Below are 18,973 nucleotides of genomic sequence, written 5' to 3' on the forward strand. Positions count from 1 at the left end.
TACTTTAAGTCTGCTCTTATTTATTAAGGATCTTTTTAACTCATATTCAAATACATGGAATGTTGGCACAAAACTGAAGCTGCTGTAGAAAGAGCACAGATGTTCTGTGGGTTATTGAAACTTCCATTTCTCTAAAAACATACCCTTACATGGTCTTAATTTTACAAATTTAAGTGTTGAGAAAAATGTCTAAATAATAAGTAACAATTAAAATAAAATGTTTATTTGTAAATTATGTACAGAATACATTTTACTTTACGACAAGGAAATGGGAAGAGCCATCACCTTCCAACCAGTGCTGTTTGCTTCCTCTGTTGGAGATGACTATCTTTCTCTGAGTCAGATGTACAAATCAGTTTGGATTTCCTAAGTTGGAAAAGGAGAATTTGTAGCTAAACTAAAAGTGTTACTGCACCATTACTAGTTGGCTTGTTTCCACAAAATGCTTTTGAACCCTGCTAACTCAGAATCCCAGAAATTCCCTGGTATACTTTTATAATCAACCAAAGCTTAACTATCAAGAACAAGGAGTTTAAGCATTTCATTTTAAAGAAACTGTGAAATGGCTACATAACTACGCATAATCTGAAATGTTGGTGTTTCTCTTTTATCCCTTTTGGTTATTTTGATTAATCTAACAGTAAAAAGCCATACAACTATCAAAAATGCCATTAATCTAAATATCATTGTGGAAAATGCATCTTTGATAACTATCAAAACAAGTAAGACCTACTTATTGTAAAATTATCAAACAGATACAACTTATAAATGGCTTTAGACTGTACCAATAATAGTATTCTATGAAATGAAGGACTGAATATAATTGCTTGGATGTCAAATACATTTCAGCAAATGGATTTAAAGAATGCTACAAATGTCATGTGTACATTAGGACGATCAGCCAACATAGAAAATCCAACCTCTTGCACTTTAGTCCCAAATTAGATTATGATTTTTCATGGGAAGATTTAGTTGTTTCTCCATCATTGTCTTCTTCTTCCTCTTCTTCACAATCCCCATCTGTTTGCTGCTCCAGTTCCTCTTTTGTGATCATTTCAAAATCATTCCCATTTCCACTACTGTGCTGGGATCGGTCATCTTCCCTCCTGTCACTGTCTGTGTCCGAATGCCGTTCTCCACCCAAGCCTTCTGTTCCAGGATTCCCTGGTCCTACTTTTCCCTCTTCATCTTCCTTTTTCTCACTGTCTGACTTTTCCTCACTGTCGGACTTCTGCTGCTTTTTGGCTTCAGATTTCTCATCTTTCTTTAAGTCTGCTTTTGGTCCTTTATATTCATGTGTGTACAGAGGCCTGAAGGAGTCAATGAAGCCCACATCAGCAGTCAGATTTGGCAAGAACCAAAAGTGGTGCCTTCCTCCAGTTATGAGCCAGATGATGAGAAACAGAATGCAACGAGCTATAGGAGAAAAATGGCTCTAATTGAATAATTCAAGCATTGACTCATAGCAAGGAATATTAATAAAACACTGAAGAAACATTCAGAGTTTATTATTTGCACATTACATGTACCTTATATACAAACAATGAAATCCTAACTAATCTAGCAGCAACCACAGTATTCCAGGCACAGAACATTCTGCTCCGATGCTGAGGGCACACCTGACTACATCGTATATCAATAAGCACAGCCATCAGTTAGATCTTTCAGTATGCATGAGACTCTGATGTAAGAAAAAGGGAACAGAGTAGTAAGGGATGAAGGATATCTTAAGAAGCCTTTAAAAGGGAAAAAGCAAGGCTGCACCCTGACTTTCCTAGTAGGCGCTTTTGCCTTTGTGAGGCAATTACTCTGTAGAAAAATATTAAAAATTACACTCTTCATGACCATAGTAGTATACATATAAAATAATCCTGCATAGGTTGTTATATACATGTGCATATATTACTACTGCTGATTTTAAAAGAAACAAAAATACATTTCCAAAGGGCCCTAAATATATCATGGATCCAAGACATGTGCATACTCTGCCTAAATGGTGAGTCTTCTAAGTAAAATTACACACTTCTGAACAATAAAAGAACATTTTTCTAGCTACAATTTTGTTAATTAACTATGTCACTTCTGCTTATTTAAGGATGATTCCTCTCCTAATATTAGGAAACAAAGCAAAGATTGCTTAAACAAATGGCACTTGAGGTTACTCTCAAAACTCAAACTCAAAACTGTGGTTAGATAATGGAAGAATTTGAGAATTTTAAAGTTTAGGGCAATAAGTTATCACAAACACAAACCCTAGTATTTCATATAGTTTTCTCTTCATCTACCAGTTATACAGAGCTATGTGATTTTCCTGTTTTGTTTTGTTACATATCAGGTCTGCAAAAAGCTCAGCCATTTGTGCCTCCTCCATTATTCTGCTTTGAGTAAATAAAAGGAAATAGTTATAGCTGCCTTGACTTTTATGAAGCAGTAATTTCTATTTTCACAAAGAACATAAATATTCTGAAAGACTGTACACATTAATGTCTTTTGTGGTACAAACAGAAATGGCAAATATGTTTGCAATTATGATTTATTAATAAATTCCACTGATAAAAAGGAATGTCTTTTAAGGAGGCTGCACATTTTTTCTCCAAATAAAATTATGATACTATTATAGACTTTGTAGGGCTGTAAGACCAGTGGTCCATAATATGAAATTTTGGCTCAAATCCAACGAAAAGCAATATGGAAATGGCACAAATGAAACTTAAATTCTCCACATATATAAACTGGGCATAGCAGAATCCTAACAGGTTTTACAGTTCTTCCTCTATGGGGCATTAGATTACCGGGGGCAAAAGTGAAAGAATCATGGGAAAACCATTGTGATATGTACTGTCACACCATCCTTATACTAAACGGGACCCATTTAGAAAACCGCCAAAGGTCTTATACATATTCAGAGTAGCACCAAATAGAATTTTGACTAATATATAATACTTCATAGGATAATATAAAATAAATATCCAGTTTATAACTCAGCTACAGATCAAAACTATTTGAAAGTATATTTGGAACTCTAGTGCCTAAGAGAAGTAACAAAATGTTGGGTTTGTTTTCTGCTTTAATTTACAAGATTATTTAATCTATAATGCATACTTAAATCCATAGGATATTTAAAATGAAAGATGATAGAAAACACTACTGAAAAAATGATATTTTAAAGAGCAAAAAGAAAGAGCTTCTAAATTTTCAGGGATTTGAGAGCCAGAAAGTACTAATTTAAGTTTATAGCTTCTCATTCTTTTTTTTTCTAATTTTTTAAAAACATTTATTTATTATTGAGAGACAGAGCGTAAGCGGGGGAGGGGCGGCGGGGGGGGGGGCGGGGGGACACAGAATCTGAAACAGGCTCCAGGCTCTGAGCTGTTAGCAAAGAGCCTGACGCAGGGCCTGAACCCACAAACCGCAAAGTCATGACCTGAGCTGAAGTCTGACGCTTAACCAACTGAGCCACCCAAGTGCCCTAATATAGCTTCTCATTCTTGATGCAGGTAGTATACTACCACTAGTTAGCTGCTTCACAATCTTAGATATAATTTCTTGGCCCACAAATGCACTGTTACATGCAGAACCATCAGGGTATTTTCTGAAGGTGACTAAGCTAGAAGAGGGAAAATATGAAAGGTGGGTGAAGAAAGCTTCACACAGTCAGAGATCACAGAGAAAAAAGAGAAACCCATAAACATGATAAACTGAATGAAAATACTACATAAGCTACAGGGTGCAGTTAGTGGCACTAACTCAGGACACCCTGATGTCCAGGGTGAAGGGTCACGCAGAGGCAAATTGCTAGGACTATAGGAGTAATGCTTTATTTTATTTTTTTTAACGTTTATTTATTTTTGAGACAGAGAGAGACAGAGCATGAACGGGGGAGGGGCAGAGAGAGAGGGAGACCCCTCTCAGACCTTGAGATCGTGACCCGGGCTGAAGTCGGACGCTTAACCAACTGAGCCACCCAGGCGCCCCAGGAGTAATGCTTTATAACACAGCAATCTATTATGTATCACAGAATCTCAGAATAACATTTGCTCAGTTCAGATAATCTTGGTCAAAGTATGTCCTCTAACAACAGATATTAGGTCAATAATGTGATTTTTTAAATTTTGTATAGGAAGTACTCTCTTATGCCTTGGTGGAAAGGTGGATTTGTCAGTTAGGGAAAATAATCAGAACTTAGTACCATACACCAATATAAAATCTAGGTGGATCAAGGAATAATATACTGTATGTAAGTTTAAATATCAATACACAGCTTTAGATAAGCTGAGAAAAACTTCCACTTCTTTCTCAAAGTAAAAAAGTTAAATTAAATCTGCCTACCCTTTATGGAAATATCTTCAAAGACTAGGATTTTAAGTAAAATAATGGTTTTTTTTCCATGGTAAGTAATATACTCATTGTAAAAAATACAGACAAGTCGGGGCGCCTGGGTGGCGCAGTCGGTTAAGCGTCCGACTTCAGCCAGGTCACGATCTCGCGGTCTGTGAGTTCGAGCCCCGCGTCAGGCTCTGGGCTGATGGCTCGGAGCCTGGAGCCTGTTTCAGATTCTGTGTCTCCCTCTCTCTCTGCCCCTCCCCCGTTCATGCTCTGTCTCTCTCTGTCCCAAAAATAAAAAAAAAAAAAAAAAAAAAAAAAAAAAAACGTTGAAAAAAAAAATACAGACAAGTATAAAGAACAACATTAAAATTATTCACAACTACCACCACTCTTCATATTTAAGTGCATTTCCTTTCAGTCAGATCTTCCCTGGCACTGAGTGATTCCATTTCTTTTCTTTTTTTTTTAAGTTTATCTATTTATTTTCAGAGAGGAGAGGAAGAATCCCAAGCAGGATCCGTGCTGTCAGTATGGAGCCTGACACAGGGCTTGATCTCCAGAACCGTGAGATCATGACCTGAGCCAAAATCAAGAGTTGGACACTTAACTGACCCATCCAGGAGCCCTGAGTATCTCCAAACAAACAAACAAACAAAACAAACAAACAAACAAAACTTCCTAATTAAACAGGCAAAAAACGATTCCGTTATCTTAATTTTACTGTTTGACTACTAGTGATAAGAATTTTTCAGCTATTTGTTAATCGTTTGTTTTTAATTTCCTCATTTGAAGTAGATTATTTTTATATTGTTTTGTCTTTAGCTATAAAGACCCCATTCATCAGGCGTGTAAAAAAAACATTACTTATGTCTCCTTGTTTGATTTTTAAAAACCATTTATAACACATTAATGCATCTAGAATTTATTTTGGTACACAGGTGCAAAATTTTTCCCCAAAATGGCATTTACTGAATTGAATATATATTTATTAAGCTTATACAATTTAAGTATTTAATACAAGTTTCATTTGCCTTAAGTCAAAATACAAAAATGTCTTACTAAAAGGATTATGTCTCATAAATCATCAACCATCGTAAAAATATTAGTCTCTGTGATAGCTAAACTTTAAGCCATATCTACATGCAGATGAAGACACATTAAATACTTTCTTCACAACAGACCAAATCTAATCAGGTACATATTCTACCTCAAGCTTGAGTCAGTTTTGGGATATGACCCAAAAAGTAGGTCCATATACTCCTTGATTTGCCTACATTAGTGTTGCAATTAAGCTTTACTTGAAGCTCCAGATTATAGCCCAAATTGCTTGGTATGTTCCTTACTGAGGTCAAATTTACTAATGCTACTTACCAACAGCAAGAAGAAGAATGCTGGCTACAAAGCAGCCTGCCCCCACACTGAGGTAATAAACACCTACTCTCATTTCTGCTGGCCAAAGCGGGAAGAGGGTGGCTGCTATCACTGCAATTACTAGAACAAGAAATGACAAAGTTACATAGAGAACTTTTAGATTAAAACTTAAATGGCTTGGCTGCAATAACAGTCATCATATTCCTAGGGGGAAAAACTGAAATATAAACATATTAAGACATATAAAATTGCCATTTTTATAGATAGAAAATGGTAAATTTTATCAGCCATTTCATATAGCTCAACCTAACATTTTAAAATTTTTCAACGTTTTTTATTTATTTTTGGGACAGAGAGAGACAGAGCATGAACGGGGGAGGGGCAGAGAGAGAGGGAGACACAGAATCGGAAACAGGCTCCAGGCTCCGAGCCATCAGCCCAGAGCCTGACGCGGGGCTCGAACTCACGGACCGCGAGATCGTGACCTGGCTGAAGTCGGACGCTTAACCGACTGCGCCACCCAGGCGCCCCTCAACCTAACATTTTAACTATTACTCTTGGAGGCTAGGATTTTTCTAGTATAAATTACATATAGTTAGAAAAAAAGTGTTGTTTAAAAATGTGACATTGTCAGCTCCTTAAATGATCAACTGCTGCTGCTTTCAAGCAATGTCTTATTGTCTGAATGTATCTGTCTACTAACTAGAGGAGCTGAAAGAAACAACCTCCGAACAACACTAAACCAAAAAATGATTCCACTCTGAAGATTCTGAGTCTGGGGTGAAGCTCTGGCACCTACAGACTGAAAAGCTCAGCAGGTATTCTGATGGTTTTTCGGTAGTTAGGGAAACTGGATACAAGCATCTCCAGTTTTTTTTCTAAGTACAATGGGACCATATGGAATAATCAGAAGAAATCAGAAGTCTGGTTCTAGGTCTTTAGAAAGCAAGAAAGATCAGGATTCAAATTCTACCTCTATCATTTATAAGCTAAGTAATTCTAGGCAAGTTTTTTAACCCCTTCAAGGTTAAGTTACCTTATTGCTGATTATTGATCACTGTATTTCTTTACCTGTGGACCACCTTTACCATTTTTCTACCAGGTTGTTAATCTCATTTTTGCTTTAATGTCTTGTAAATATTTTTCTCAGCTTGTCATTAATCTTCTAACCTTATTTCAAGTACACCTCTTTTAAAATAACTATTTTATGTTAAATATTTTTCTCTATGGCTTTTGCATTTTTATTTTCCTTTCTAAATTTTAGAGATTGTACTTACCAAGAATTAATCCCATGACAAATGTTTTAAAGTGAACCGGGTCATATATCCACACAAATACCTAGAAGAATCAAGAAACCCCAGTGCTTAAGGTTACATTAGAAAGTTAAGCTTAATTCTGTATCGTCTATAACAGTCACTTCCAACTTCTTCACATATAAGAACTAAGTTTCTAAGAAAACAAATTCCAAAGACCCTTCTTTCAGGAATAGTGTTTCTTTGGGTATTTATTCAGTTAGAAAAATAATTTTTTTAAACTATAAATTCCTTAAGGCACTTAAGTAAATTTCCATGTACTTGCATGCATTTAACAATTTGTTCATGTGTGCAAACCATTGCTTATTTTCACCCAAAGAGCAGCAACTGTGTAACTTTATGTTCCTAATGTAATGGTGCACACTGGTATAAGGAGAAGCAGTCTGGGCTAAGAGCACAGTTAAGATAGATTCAGCCAGGCCCTATTACAGATCCAGCAGCAATCAACTCTACCTTATTCCCTCTCACTGATGAAACACAAAGAATCATTAATGAAGATCCATGCTTAGTGAACATAAAGATTCCATGACTAACTGCAATAATTTCATTGCCTCCTCCCTTGTGGAGAGTCTGTAGCCCATAAGCTAAATCAGGAAACTCTTCCATTTCCTGATTCTATTTTGACCAGAATTCTATTGTCTTTGATTTCATTCTATTTCTAACACTGGGGGTTCCATTTCTCTTTTTTAAAAAATTATTATTTTTTTTTTTAATTTTAGAGAGAGAGAGAGAGAGCATACACGTGAGCAGGGGAGAGGGGCAGAGGAAGAAAGAGAATCACAAGCAGGCTCCACATAAAGCGAGGAGCTCGTTCTCATGACTGCAAGATCACATGACCCAAGCCACACAGAATCTGAAGCAGGCTCCAGGCTCTGAGCTGTCAGCACAGAGCCCAAGGTAGGGCTTGAACTTATGAACCACTAGATCATGACCTGAGCCGAAGTCGAATGCTTAGTCAACTGAGCCATCCAGGCGCCCACCATTCTTCTTTTTTAACTGCACATTTCCCCTAGAAATCAGACCCATAGACATCACACCTGCCAGTAAGCGTTCTAAAAATCCAGTTTTTAAAGACATTTCCCACTTTTAAAATTTGAAAGCATGTTGCCTTCTATAGAACAAAATATAGTATTTTCAGGAATGCAAGCACTCCTGCTTTTGCTCAGGCTGTGTCCTTCACCTAATAGATCTGTACACTCCTTCAGTGTACCTGGTAATCTGCCAATCATCCTTCAAAACTTAGTTCAAGTGTTCAAGGTCTCCAGACCCTCCTTATCCTGTCTTAAATTTACTATTCTTAACTGATGTTCTCTTATCCTAACAGTCACCAACCTATGATACAGTAATATGTTTAAAAGCTTGTATCTTTGCTAGACTACAAGCACTTCCAAGAAGAGAATTTATCTTATTTATCATGCTTTTCCAAGCACCTATAATGTCCTTGCATATAGCTAATGTTTGATGTTTAACTGAAGGTGTTTGAACTTTCACATTAGGGGAGAACTGTGGTCTTCTCTTCTAGCCGTTCTTAACCAAGGGTTCACATCAGAATTGTCCTGGGACACGTCAGACAAATTACACACATGTGCCACCCTTATATTCCATACTACAGATTCTCATGCAAGTATGTCTAGAATGAGCCAAGAGCACATATTTTCTGAAAAGCTGTCCCAGAATTTCAAACTTATAGCTCTAGGAACCACTACTTTATATATACTACTTTTGTATTAGATACAACAAAAACAAATATGCCTTGAAATTCACAAGAATTCAATGGCCAGTATATAACTAATGTTTTTGTATTGGTTAAATGATTAAGTAGTCTTCATGGAAGGCTACCATCACACAAATCTTCCATTACAAAAGAAATAAATACAATTTCCTTGAATAAAGCATTAAGTAACATTGAAAATCTTAGGCCTCTAAAGTAGTGTATAGTCTGAATATAAAAGACAGAAAACTATTGGTGCCCTCCATTAACCATTCTACTCTTTTTTCTTTGATAGTAAGGAAATCCTGCATTTTAGCTAGGCAAATGACCACCAGTACAAAAAGCACATTTCTAACACTTTACTGCAGGTAGGCATGACCATGTGACCAGGTTCTGGCCATGGCAATCCAGGCAGAAATGCAACTGCTAGCCTCCTCGAAGTTGTCCTTAAAGAGGAGGCATGTTCCTCATTCTCCTTTCTTCCTTTGGATGCAGATATAAGGCTAGCTGTCATTTTGGACCATAAGGTAACCTTTACTAATTGCCCCACACAGCTGCACCATAGAGCTGCCATAGCTGTACTACTAAATTTCAGATTTAACTGATGAGAAACAAGCATCTATTCTGTTTTCAGCCACTGTTATTTCAGGTTTCCTATTACTCACAGACAGCTGAACCTAATTCTGGCTAATATTCTATACATTTTTTGTAACTCTAATTCAGAGAAATTATTGTTTTTTTTAAAAAGTAGTGCCTATGTGGTTAGATTTACCAAAATTACTTCTTTTCTTAGTAAAGTCATCACAGATAACTCTAAAAACTCCTATGGAAAACTGGATTTCTATTTATAAGGTAGATATGCTCACCTCATTTCCATCCAGAAAAACTTGATCATCATGTGGCTCAAGTTTGAATTTTTTCTTAGTTTCCTTCTTTTTAGGAGTTCCTGGAGTTTCTTCCTATTAAAACACAAGTTATGCAGAATGAAAAAAAAAAAAAACACAAAAAGGAAAAACAATAAGACATTCATTCATAGTCAAAAAAAGTTTCACTATTTGAGACACAGAAATAAAAATTCTCAACCATGGTATTCGTAAGAACCCTAATATATTTATCTTAAGTGGTTGCTGCACAGCATTTCAAAAATGCTCATATGCCAGTGATCATGTGCAAATAATAATTTTTTATTTTTACTTAAATTTAGCTAAAATCACCTTTTTGGATTCTTCCTTTTCACCATCTTTTTTTTTTTCTTTTTCCTTTTTTGTCTTTTCATCCTTTAGATTTTCTTTCCTGCTCTTTTTATCTTCTTCTTTTCCACTTTCGGCTTTTCCTTTCTCTTTTTCTTTTTTTATGTCTTTATCATACTTCATTTTCATTACTTTTAGTGCCCGGTGAAAAAACTGCTTCTTTAAAAGCCTATGGGAAAAATGGCATGATATTACACTCCTTATCAATTATATAGATATAGACTGAAAAGAAAAAACACTAACCCCTCTGCCCCCACCCCCCCCAAAATGAGCAAATATACACCGGCAACTCATGAAAGAAATTACAACTAGTAAATCCATGGAAAAATAGTCAACCCACCTCTAATCAAAACATGTACTGCCAATTTGATTACATAAGTTTTTCATCTAATTTTTATTTTTCAACCATATAATTTAGATATAACAGATTACAAGTTTGGAATTATCCTTATGAAACTTTTCTCTGAATTAAGAGTAAATCAAGATGCTTCTTTATTTAATGTTAAATTTCAAATTCAAGAGCAGATAGAAGGGGAAAATAAATAAAACAGTTTAAGAAATGTTAGCAGATTAAAAATGTGCCCATGATTTGAATGATCTAAATCGTGTTTTCAGCAGTCTTCCTTGATGTTATTTTTTTCTCTCACGATTCAGCCTGCCACTATTATGAAATATCTTCAATTAAGTAATGAATAACTAAATATGCTAAGGTGATATTCCTGGACTCTGAAAACAACCACAGCAGTAACAAAATGAAAATTGTACAATATACTGGCAAAACACCAAGTATTCCTTGTTTCACTAATTTCTCGCAGTGCATTGTTCTTTATTCAGTAATTATTTTTTTCAAACATTCCTACCCGAGGGCTTTTGCTCTGTATGCCCTTCTTTGCCTGGAATGCTCTTCCCTCAAACAAGAATGTCCTTTTGGTTCACTCCCTCACTTCCTTCAAATGTTACCTTCTCAACTAGCCCTATCCTGTTTAAAATTATAAACCCATCCCCCATCCTCTCTCCTGTTTCCTGTTATCCTAGCCATTGCATTCATCTTCTAACTTAATATATAATTTATGTCTGTTTGCTCCCTTTACTAGCATAAACTACTTAAGATATCTTTGCTTTATTCATTTCTTCATCTGATGAGCTTAGAAGACCCTAAATTAAGTCAATCTAAGTGGTAGTTCTTTTCTAGCCTCACAATCCTACTCAAGAAACTGAGTTGCCCTTACTTTTGTTACCTAAAAGCCATCCTTTCAAATCTTATGTTCCAGTTTCAGAGTTCCTGATTTGCTTCTTCGTTGCTTCCTTGATAATGTACAACTACCAAACACAACATACAAACTAAGTCTCAAATCCACCATCTGTGCCTGTTGACTGCCCACCTTTCTACCTCCACTACCTCCACTAATGCCTGCTCCAGCACATCATACCACTTCTTAACTAAGTGCTTTCTTCCTGTCCAGTGACCACTTATTTCTGGTCATTATGTTGTGCCCTCTGAGGCCTCTGTTTTGAACTGCCTGGCTGGGCTTTATTCTGCTGCCCAACTGGGGTCCACTCCATGAACATTTCCACAAAACTAATTTCTAGGTCTTCTCATTTGGCCTTCTACTTGTTCACATCTACACAGCATAAAACTCTGCAACTGTCTGAAATGTCCCACAGACTGTACCATTAGTATCTGCCACCCATGTGCAGTTGATCCTTGAACAACACAGGTTTGAACTACGCAGGTCCATTTATACACGGATTATTTTTTAATAAATACAGTATGCCCTACAAGTGTATTTTCTCTTCCCTATGATTTCCTTAATAACATTTTCTTTTCTTTAGTTTACTTTATAATACAGCATATAACACATATACCACATACGTGTTAATCAACTGTTTATGTTAAGACTACCAGTCAACGAAAGCTGTTAGTAGTTAAGTTTGGAGGGGAGTTAAAAACATGAATTTTTGACTGTGTGGGGTTGACACCCCTTAACCCTCAGGTTGTTCAAGGGTCAAATGCAGACTATTAAACAATAAAACTGGTGTCGAACAAGTCATATTCAGGTACATGAGCTCAAATACCACCTCTACCACTTAACTATGTGGGTTTGGGTACATTATTTAATTTTAGTAAAATTTCTATCTCACAATCACACGTAGATTGTTATTAGCATGGTGCCTGGAATATACGTACTCAAAGTAAGCAAACTTTGCTATAGCAAAACCTTGAATTTCATTTAATAGTTACAGAATATACATACACATACTTTGGTTTCACATTATTACATTATAGCATCAATCTATTCACTAGTAAGTAAAATTATTGACATATTCCTTGACAGGTCTTTAGAGAATGCCTACTTCAACTCACTCTATGAGTGGAAAAGTGAGATGACATTTACTATTGTAACAAAACCAGTGCCTTCATTTATTTAACATATCATATAGTACAAATCACTCACACAAAGCTCTCTTACATTTCCACAGAACTACTTCCTTCTTCCAGTATGTTCTGCTCCCTTTGCCAGGATTGACTGTCCTTTCTCCCATTGTTTGCTGGGTAATCACCTATTTATGTTTCAAATTTTGATTAAACCTTTTCTCTGTGAAGCCATTCTTGACGTTTTCTCATCCCTGTCCTCCTTACAGAACACAATGCATTGTAATTAGTCATGAGTCTTCTCTAAAAGGCTAGAATATGTACTTTGGAGGTGGGGACCAAGTCACAGTCATCTTTGTATTCTTGGGGCCTGGAATACAACAGATATTTTATAACTGCTGAATACACAAATGGATTGTTAAAAGCAGCTTATGCAAAGTCATTAAATTGTATTTTTTCCTCACCTCTTACTTTTTTTTCAGGTTTAACAAACATTTATTGAAGCCAGACATGTTTAAGACTTTCACCCATGTAGCAATAGTAACGTTTTATTAAATACCCACGCTGTGCTAATTGCTATGGAGTTACACTAAAGCAGAAAATAGTCCTATAACTGCCTTCAGATATGGCTGGCAGGAAATTTTAAAAACTGATTCATATGCAACAATTCTCAAATAGCTAAGGGGTATAGTGTATGAACTAACTTTATAAATGCTATAGAACCTTAGATACAAAGATTAATGTGGGCTGGAGGACCTGTGGAATAGCACATGGCAGAGAGAGAACTGGAGGGATATTTAAATTGAGAGGCAGGCAGGATTGACAAAAAACCATTTGGGGAAAATGGCAGGTTATGATCCATGAAAGACCAGAAAAGAATGAGTGTGGTATATGAATGAGAGTGAGAAAGACATTACTGGAGTAGTGGGTTGGAGATGCGAAGTCACGTGTAGAATTAGATTCATACTCAAAGCAGGCCATTATGAGGCACAGAGCACATTAGAAAAGGTTGCTCTTTGTATCATTCTACATCTTCCTGTTTTGTTTTTCTTCAGACTCCCTCAAGTCTACTGATCAACTTCATAAAATGAGACTAGACAAATATCTCTGTGGTTTTATTTGTAGTCAGGATAGAACCCACGAGGGCTGGCCATGGCTTATCAGAAGTGGCTCTGAAACATTTAGGTAGTTATGCTTCTCTATTTCCATGTAGAAAGGACACAAACAACCTGGCATGAATGGGAGTAACATCTACAACGAAAAGTGAGTATATCTCTAGGTCTTTAAGGCTCTTCATATAACAAGGGATCAAGGCTCCTAAAAGGACAAGAGATGTGGATTAGTACTTGCTGCTCTCTCTGGGCTCACAGATTTAATATTCAAATAGTATTGACAGATGAATCCTTCATCTTAATTTGCTTCATTAAATGCATCATCATTTTGTTGGAGGAGGTAGTATATCATGGTGGTTAGGAGCATGGACTATGGAGCTAGAGTGTTGGATTTAGAATTCTGGCTCTACTACTTTTGAGTAAATTACCTAGCTTCTCTGTTTTTTCATGTATAGTATCTTAATTTTCACACCATATGTAAAACAAAAATCTATTTTTGAGGCAGGCAGAGAAATTTGCACTTTGGAGCTCTACAGAAATGGCTGTAAAGAAAAATACCAGGTACATCACTGTTAGCTCATTCCTGCCCCAACAGTGAAATTTTCATTGTTTTTGAAAGGTCCAACAGTGACTCTACTTTTTGGCAACTAAGAATTTTAAGAAATATTTGATAGTTCTTTAACATCACAGTTTTATTTTTTGTTATTTTGTTTTGTTTTAGAGAGAGAGAGAGAGAGAGTGTGTAAGTGAGCTGGGGAAAGGAGCAGAGGTAGAGAGGTTGATACTCAGTGTGGAGCCCAATGTGGGGCTCAATCCCATGACCCTGGGATCATGACCTGAGCTGAAATCAAGAATTGGATACTCAACTGACTGAGCCACGCAGGCGCCCCTAACTTCAGTTTTAAAACCAGGTTGGGAAACAGTGGTTTTTAGAGGGGTGTCATGTGACTGATACTTTAAATGCCATTAACCAACATATTAGCAAATACTATGTGTATCTCCCTACCAAACATAAAATAATCTAAAATGTAAGATTCCTACCAATTATAAACTTCAGTGATAAAGACAAAATTTGGTTTATTTATTTTTTTTTAATTTTTTTTTTTTTAACATTTATTTATTTTTGAGACAGAGAGAGACAAAGCATGAACGGGGGAGGGTCAGAAGAGGGAGACACAGAATCTGAAACAGGCTCCAGGCTCTGAGCTGTCAGCACAGAGCCCGACGTGGGGCTCGAACTCACGGACCGCGAGATCATGACCTGAGCCGAAGTCGGCCGCTTAACCGACTGAGCCACCCAGGCGCCCCAAAATTTGGTTTATTAACATCTTAATAAATATGCCTAATTATTTTAGTAAGTAAGCCAAGAGAAAAAACTGAAAGAAAAATCAATATATTTATTTTCAGAGGAAAGTGGTTTTTGTATACCACTCACCATCAGAAGTTTTTCCCAAAGGAGAAGTACCTATTATGAAAAACATGGATATGTTACTGAACTATCTATGCTTCACCATGGAATCAAGAAAAGGCAGATGCTGTGGTTGCCTTGATTTTACAAGGAATACATTAGCAATCACCAACAAAATAAGGAAGGGTACCTGACTGACTAACGCCATACAGGCACAAAAACAAACAACCCAGATATAACAGGTCTATTAGGAATCCCTGTCAAAGTTTTGGGAAAGACTCCCTAGCCATTTGCGTAGAAAAGAAAGACTTTTTTTGGTTACTTTTAACACTGGCCTAGGATTTGTATTGCTGACCTTTCAGCTCGGTCAGCCTGGCAAATGTATACAAATTAAAATTATGAAAATATCATAGTCTAATACCAAATAAATGCATTTCCAAAGGTACTGAAAAAAATCCAGGTTGCATGAAAAAGCTCTGTTTGAGCTATGTTCTAGTATCACTACATTTAATGATAAAAATGGGGAAGGAGCTTTAGGACTATGGCAAGTATTTTGAAATCACTACTTATGTTATCCATCACTAAGAAATAAACACTACCTGTTGCAGTAGTCAACCACAGACTCCCTTGTTGTAAATAAAGCTTCCTCTCCTTTCTTGGCCTTTGCCCACTTTGAATCCAAAAGGCAATCCACTGCTTTTGAAGCTAAAGAAAAAATTTATCATTTTAAATTATGTATACATGGGAATTTATGTCTAAGTAATAATTTATAAGATATTCTGGCATCAGAAAATAAAACCAAATTCAAAGGAAATTAATTCGGACATGATCATGATAGATAAACAATTCCTCAAAACTTAAATTTGTGAAACACAGCAATAAGGGTCTTTTTAAAGTAATGTTGGGAAATAACTGACATCCAAAAATATGAACTAAGACCAGATATATTATGTGGAAATGTTCTAGACAAAAACATTTAAAATCAATATAAGTATCATTCTTATCACATAATCATAATTAAATGTAGAATAAACTAACCAAAAATCTTCCCGACAGTAATAGAAATTCTGTTATCAAGTTTACCATGACCCACTGAGAAATAAGCTCTGTGAAAAATCTACTGCTATCACAAGAAGAAACTAAATATAGTAGGTCTGATGAGACTAGCGTTTATTTTACTTTCATATTATTTTTTTTTCAACCACTATTTATAAGCTACAGGGCCATATTATAGATGACATTAGCTTATAATGAGGTCCTTTGGATTATGTGAAGAACCAAAGCTCCTACATTGGTTCCATCAAACTTGTTTCCCATTGAATTCTATTCCAGAGTTTTACAAAAAGATTATCTTCAAGTACTTTTACTATCTGAACAAAATGTAGTATTATCACTGAAAATAAATCCCATTAAAAAAAATTGCAACTAGTGTTATTACAAAGCACTTTCTTTTGTCTTTTTACTATTGACATTTGTAATCAAAAAAGGCAAGAACAGGATAATCAACTGCCATATGTCCATCACCCAGCTGCATCTCTGTACAATACTTGGAAAGCACTTTTAAAATGTCTACATATCTCAAATTTAGGTATCTTCATAAAATATATACACTAATAGAATTTTACTGATATAATCCTACCAATAAAATAATCAACTCGGTGCCCCATCATATTGGTGGACTTTGTTGGACAGTTGAATCGAAGATACTTGGCTACAGCCTTCTCTTCTTTAGATGGTTCACCAACTTCCTGCAAAATAAGAATATTTAGTGTAATCACTTACTTCACAAATTCATGTGTTGAATTTACATATGTGTTCTACAAAGCTTTTAAAGTGGAGTATAAGCCTTTCTTTCAAGTCTTCTCTGGAGGAGACCTGATAATATACACAAAAGACAGAATAGAGATTTAAAAAATTACATGTTTTTCAAATACTTGTTGATAGGGCCAAAACCTGCCTCTTCACCTCAGCTAAGGCATTTCTGTTGAGTTGTTTTTCCAGTATGGTAACTACTTTGTACTAACTCACCTCACTCTTGCCCGGTCTTTTTTTATAAGCCACAAAGCAGTAATTTAAAAGATTAAGAGGTTGCCAGTAGTGAGTGCCCAAATGTCAAAGTAAGTAGAAACAGGTGCCATAAGTAAATGTTAAATTTAACAAAGCTATGTACCCTGAACAATGGACAACAAACTACAGGAGGAATTCCCAAATTAACCAGAGAGATCTGTCCCAGTGTGGGAGCCATAAGAATACTATTTCAGATACTAAAGAGGTGTATTCTCTTCCCTTTCAATTACTCCTGTGTACGTCTTCTCCCCACCTATATACTGAAGAAAATGAAGGCAATCTACATTTGTATACATCTGATACACTTTTAGAAGTTGTTGTAGTGCTATAAGCTACAAAAACAAAAGTACTGTCTTTAATTACATATGTAAGCATGATACAGAGAGCACTCAAACAATATTCTCAGCAATGTATAATCTAAACGTGAGTAATTTCGGGAAGGTCTGTTTCTTAAATGAAGTGTCAAATATTCGTAAAGAACTATCTGCCAAGAATCTAGATGCTGAAAACAATTAATGCTAAAGACAGTTATGTTTTAGATAAGACATTCTAATAACACAAAATAGAAAAAATAATCCAAGTTATCAGTCTTTATGTCAGTTTTCCCACAAATTTCAGTTAAGTCTGAATTCAGTTATGTTTGATGAAAATGAGGAACAATGAACAAACCAAAGTACCAGCTTCAATTTTATCCTGAAAAGGGAGTAACTTGTTGGATGAAGTGAAAGCCTGTACTTTGGTTGTTAAATCACCTGGCAGCTACTTCTCATATTTCTTACTCTGCATTTTCCAAATCCTCTTCTCCCAGTTGCCCAATTAACAGTGTATGATTCTTATACTTTACTAGTACCCCATCTGTGGGTTATGTGTGGCAATAAAAATTAAAAGTTCAAACTATTCAATCCAAATGAAGACTACAGTAAAAACCAAATATTTGCGTGAATAAAAAACCTTTAGTTTTATATAGAAAAATATGTATCATACAAAAGTAGAATCTTGAAAACATTGCATTTCAAAATTAACACTATTAACAAAAATTAATTCACAAAAGTTAACACTCCCAGTTCACTAAAACCACAAGGTTCATAATGATTTGAACCACAAAGTATACTTTCTGACACACTAAAAGGTGAAAAAATCTACATTTCAATTTTTGTGTGTGTGTGTTTAATATTTATTTTGAGATCGTGCACAAGCAGGGAAAGGTCAGAGAGAGAGGGAGAGAGATACATCCAAGCAGGTTTGGTGCTATCAATGCAAAGCCCTACACTGGGCTCCATCTCATGAACTGTGAGATCATGACTTGAGCTAAAATCAAGAGTTGGACACTTAACCAACTAAGCCACCCAGGCACCCCTATATTTCAATTTTTGAAATCACACTAACATATATTAACATGTTAGTATCATACGTTAAATGATAGTATTAAATTCTGGTTGAATAATACAACGCATTTCTAAGAGGCTCATCTATTAGTAAATAATATCCTATATATTTGTGTATTCCAAAAAGTAATATTACAAATAGTTGAAAATAATGAGCTACTACTAATTGGCTCATGGAAACCAATTCTATTTTATTATCACACCCACCTATGCTCAATTTTTTTCTCATTTGATACATCTGTTGTCAATGTAAAGTTTTTTGTAATCAACTGATAAGTTATTACTGTATATGCTTGATTAAAAATAACCATGGGAAATAAGTCTAGATAAACATAAATTGTTCAAATACATACTTACTGAGTGTATACCTAGAATACCTTTAGGTGCTTCAGTTAATACCAAAATTTGTAGAGCATGATACCTATCTTTTGTTATAATTATACAAAATAGCAATTGTTATTTTCCAAAATCGTATCATACATATTTCTCAAGCACATCAACTTTAGGTGTGACAAGTCTATACTCATACTAGCACCCAATCAAACCATTTACTAAACACAGGTATAAATGTACTCATCTACTGATTGTTGACAGAGGCATCACATGTAAAATCTGATATGAGGATACACAAGAAATGGAAAAGTCTATTTATTCTA

At 35.6% G+C, this 18,973-nt stretch overlaps 1 protein-coding gene across 1 annotated transcript in view; it reads right to left on the reverse strand.

Moving 5' to 3' along the window:
• SEC62 (SEC62 preprotein translocation factor) overlaps window positions 1-18,973 on the reverse strand; it is a 24,464-nt gene continuing 5,491 nt past the window's right edge. Inside the window, exons 2-8 of the mRNA XM_078432179.2 lie at window positions 16,505-16,613; window positions 15,465-15,570; window positions 9,936-10,140; window positions 9,588-9,680; window positions 6,975-7,035; window positions 5,698-5,817; window positions 1-1,416 (exon numbers count right to left, since the gene is read on the reverse strand). Coding sequence (XP_078288305.2) covers window positions 947-1,416; window positions 5,698-5,817; window positions 6,975-7,035; window positions 9,588-9,680; window positions 9,936-10,140; window positions 15,465-15,570; window positions 16,505-16,613 — 1,164 coding nt within the window. The 3' untranslated portion in view covers window positions 1-946. The remainder of the gene's footprint in view (window positions 1,417-5,697; window positions 5,818-6,974; window positions 7,036-9,587; window positions 9,681-9,935; window positions 10,141-15,464; window positions 15,571-16,504; window positions 16,614-18,973) is intronic.

The sequence above is a fragment of the Panthera onca genome, chromosome C2, assembly GCF_046562875.1.
Source record: "Panthera onca isolate mPanOnc1 chromosome C2, mPanOnc1 haplotype 2, whole genome shotgun sequence".
NCBI classification, from domain to species: Eukaryota; Metazoa; Chordata; class Mammalia; order Carnivora; family Felidae; genus Panthera; species Panthera onca.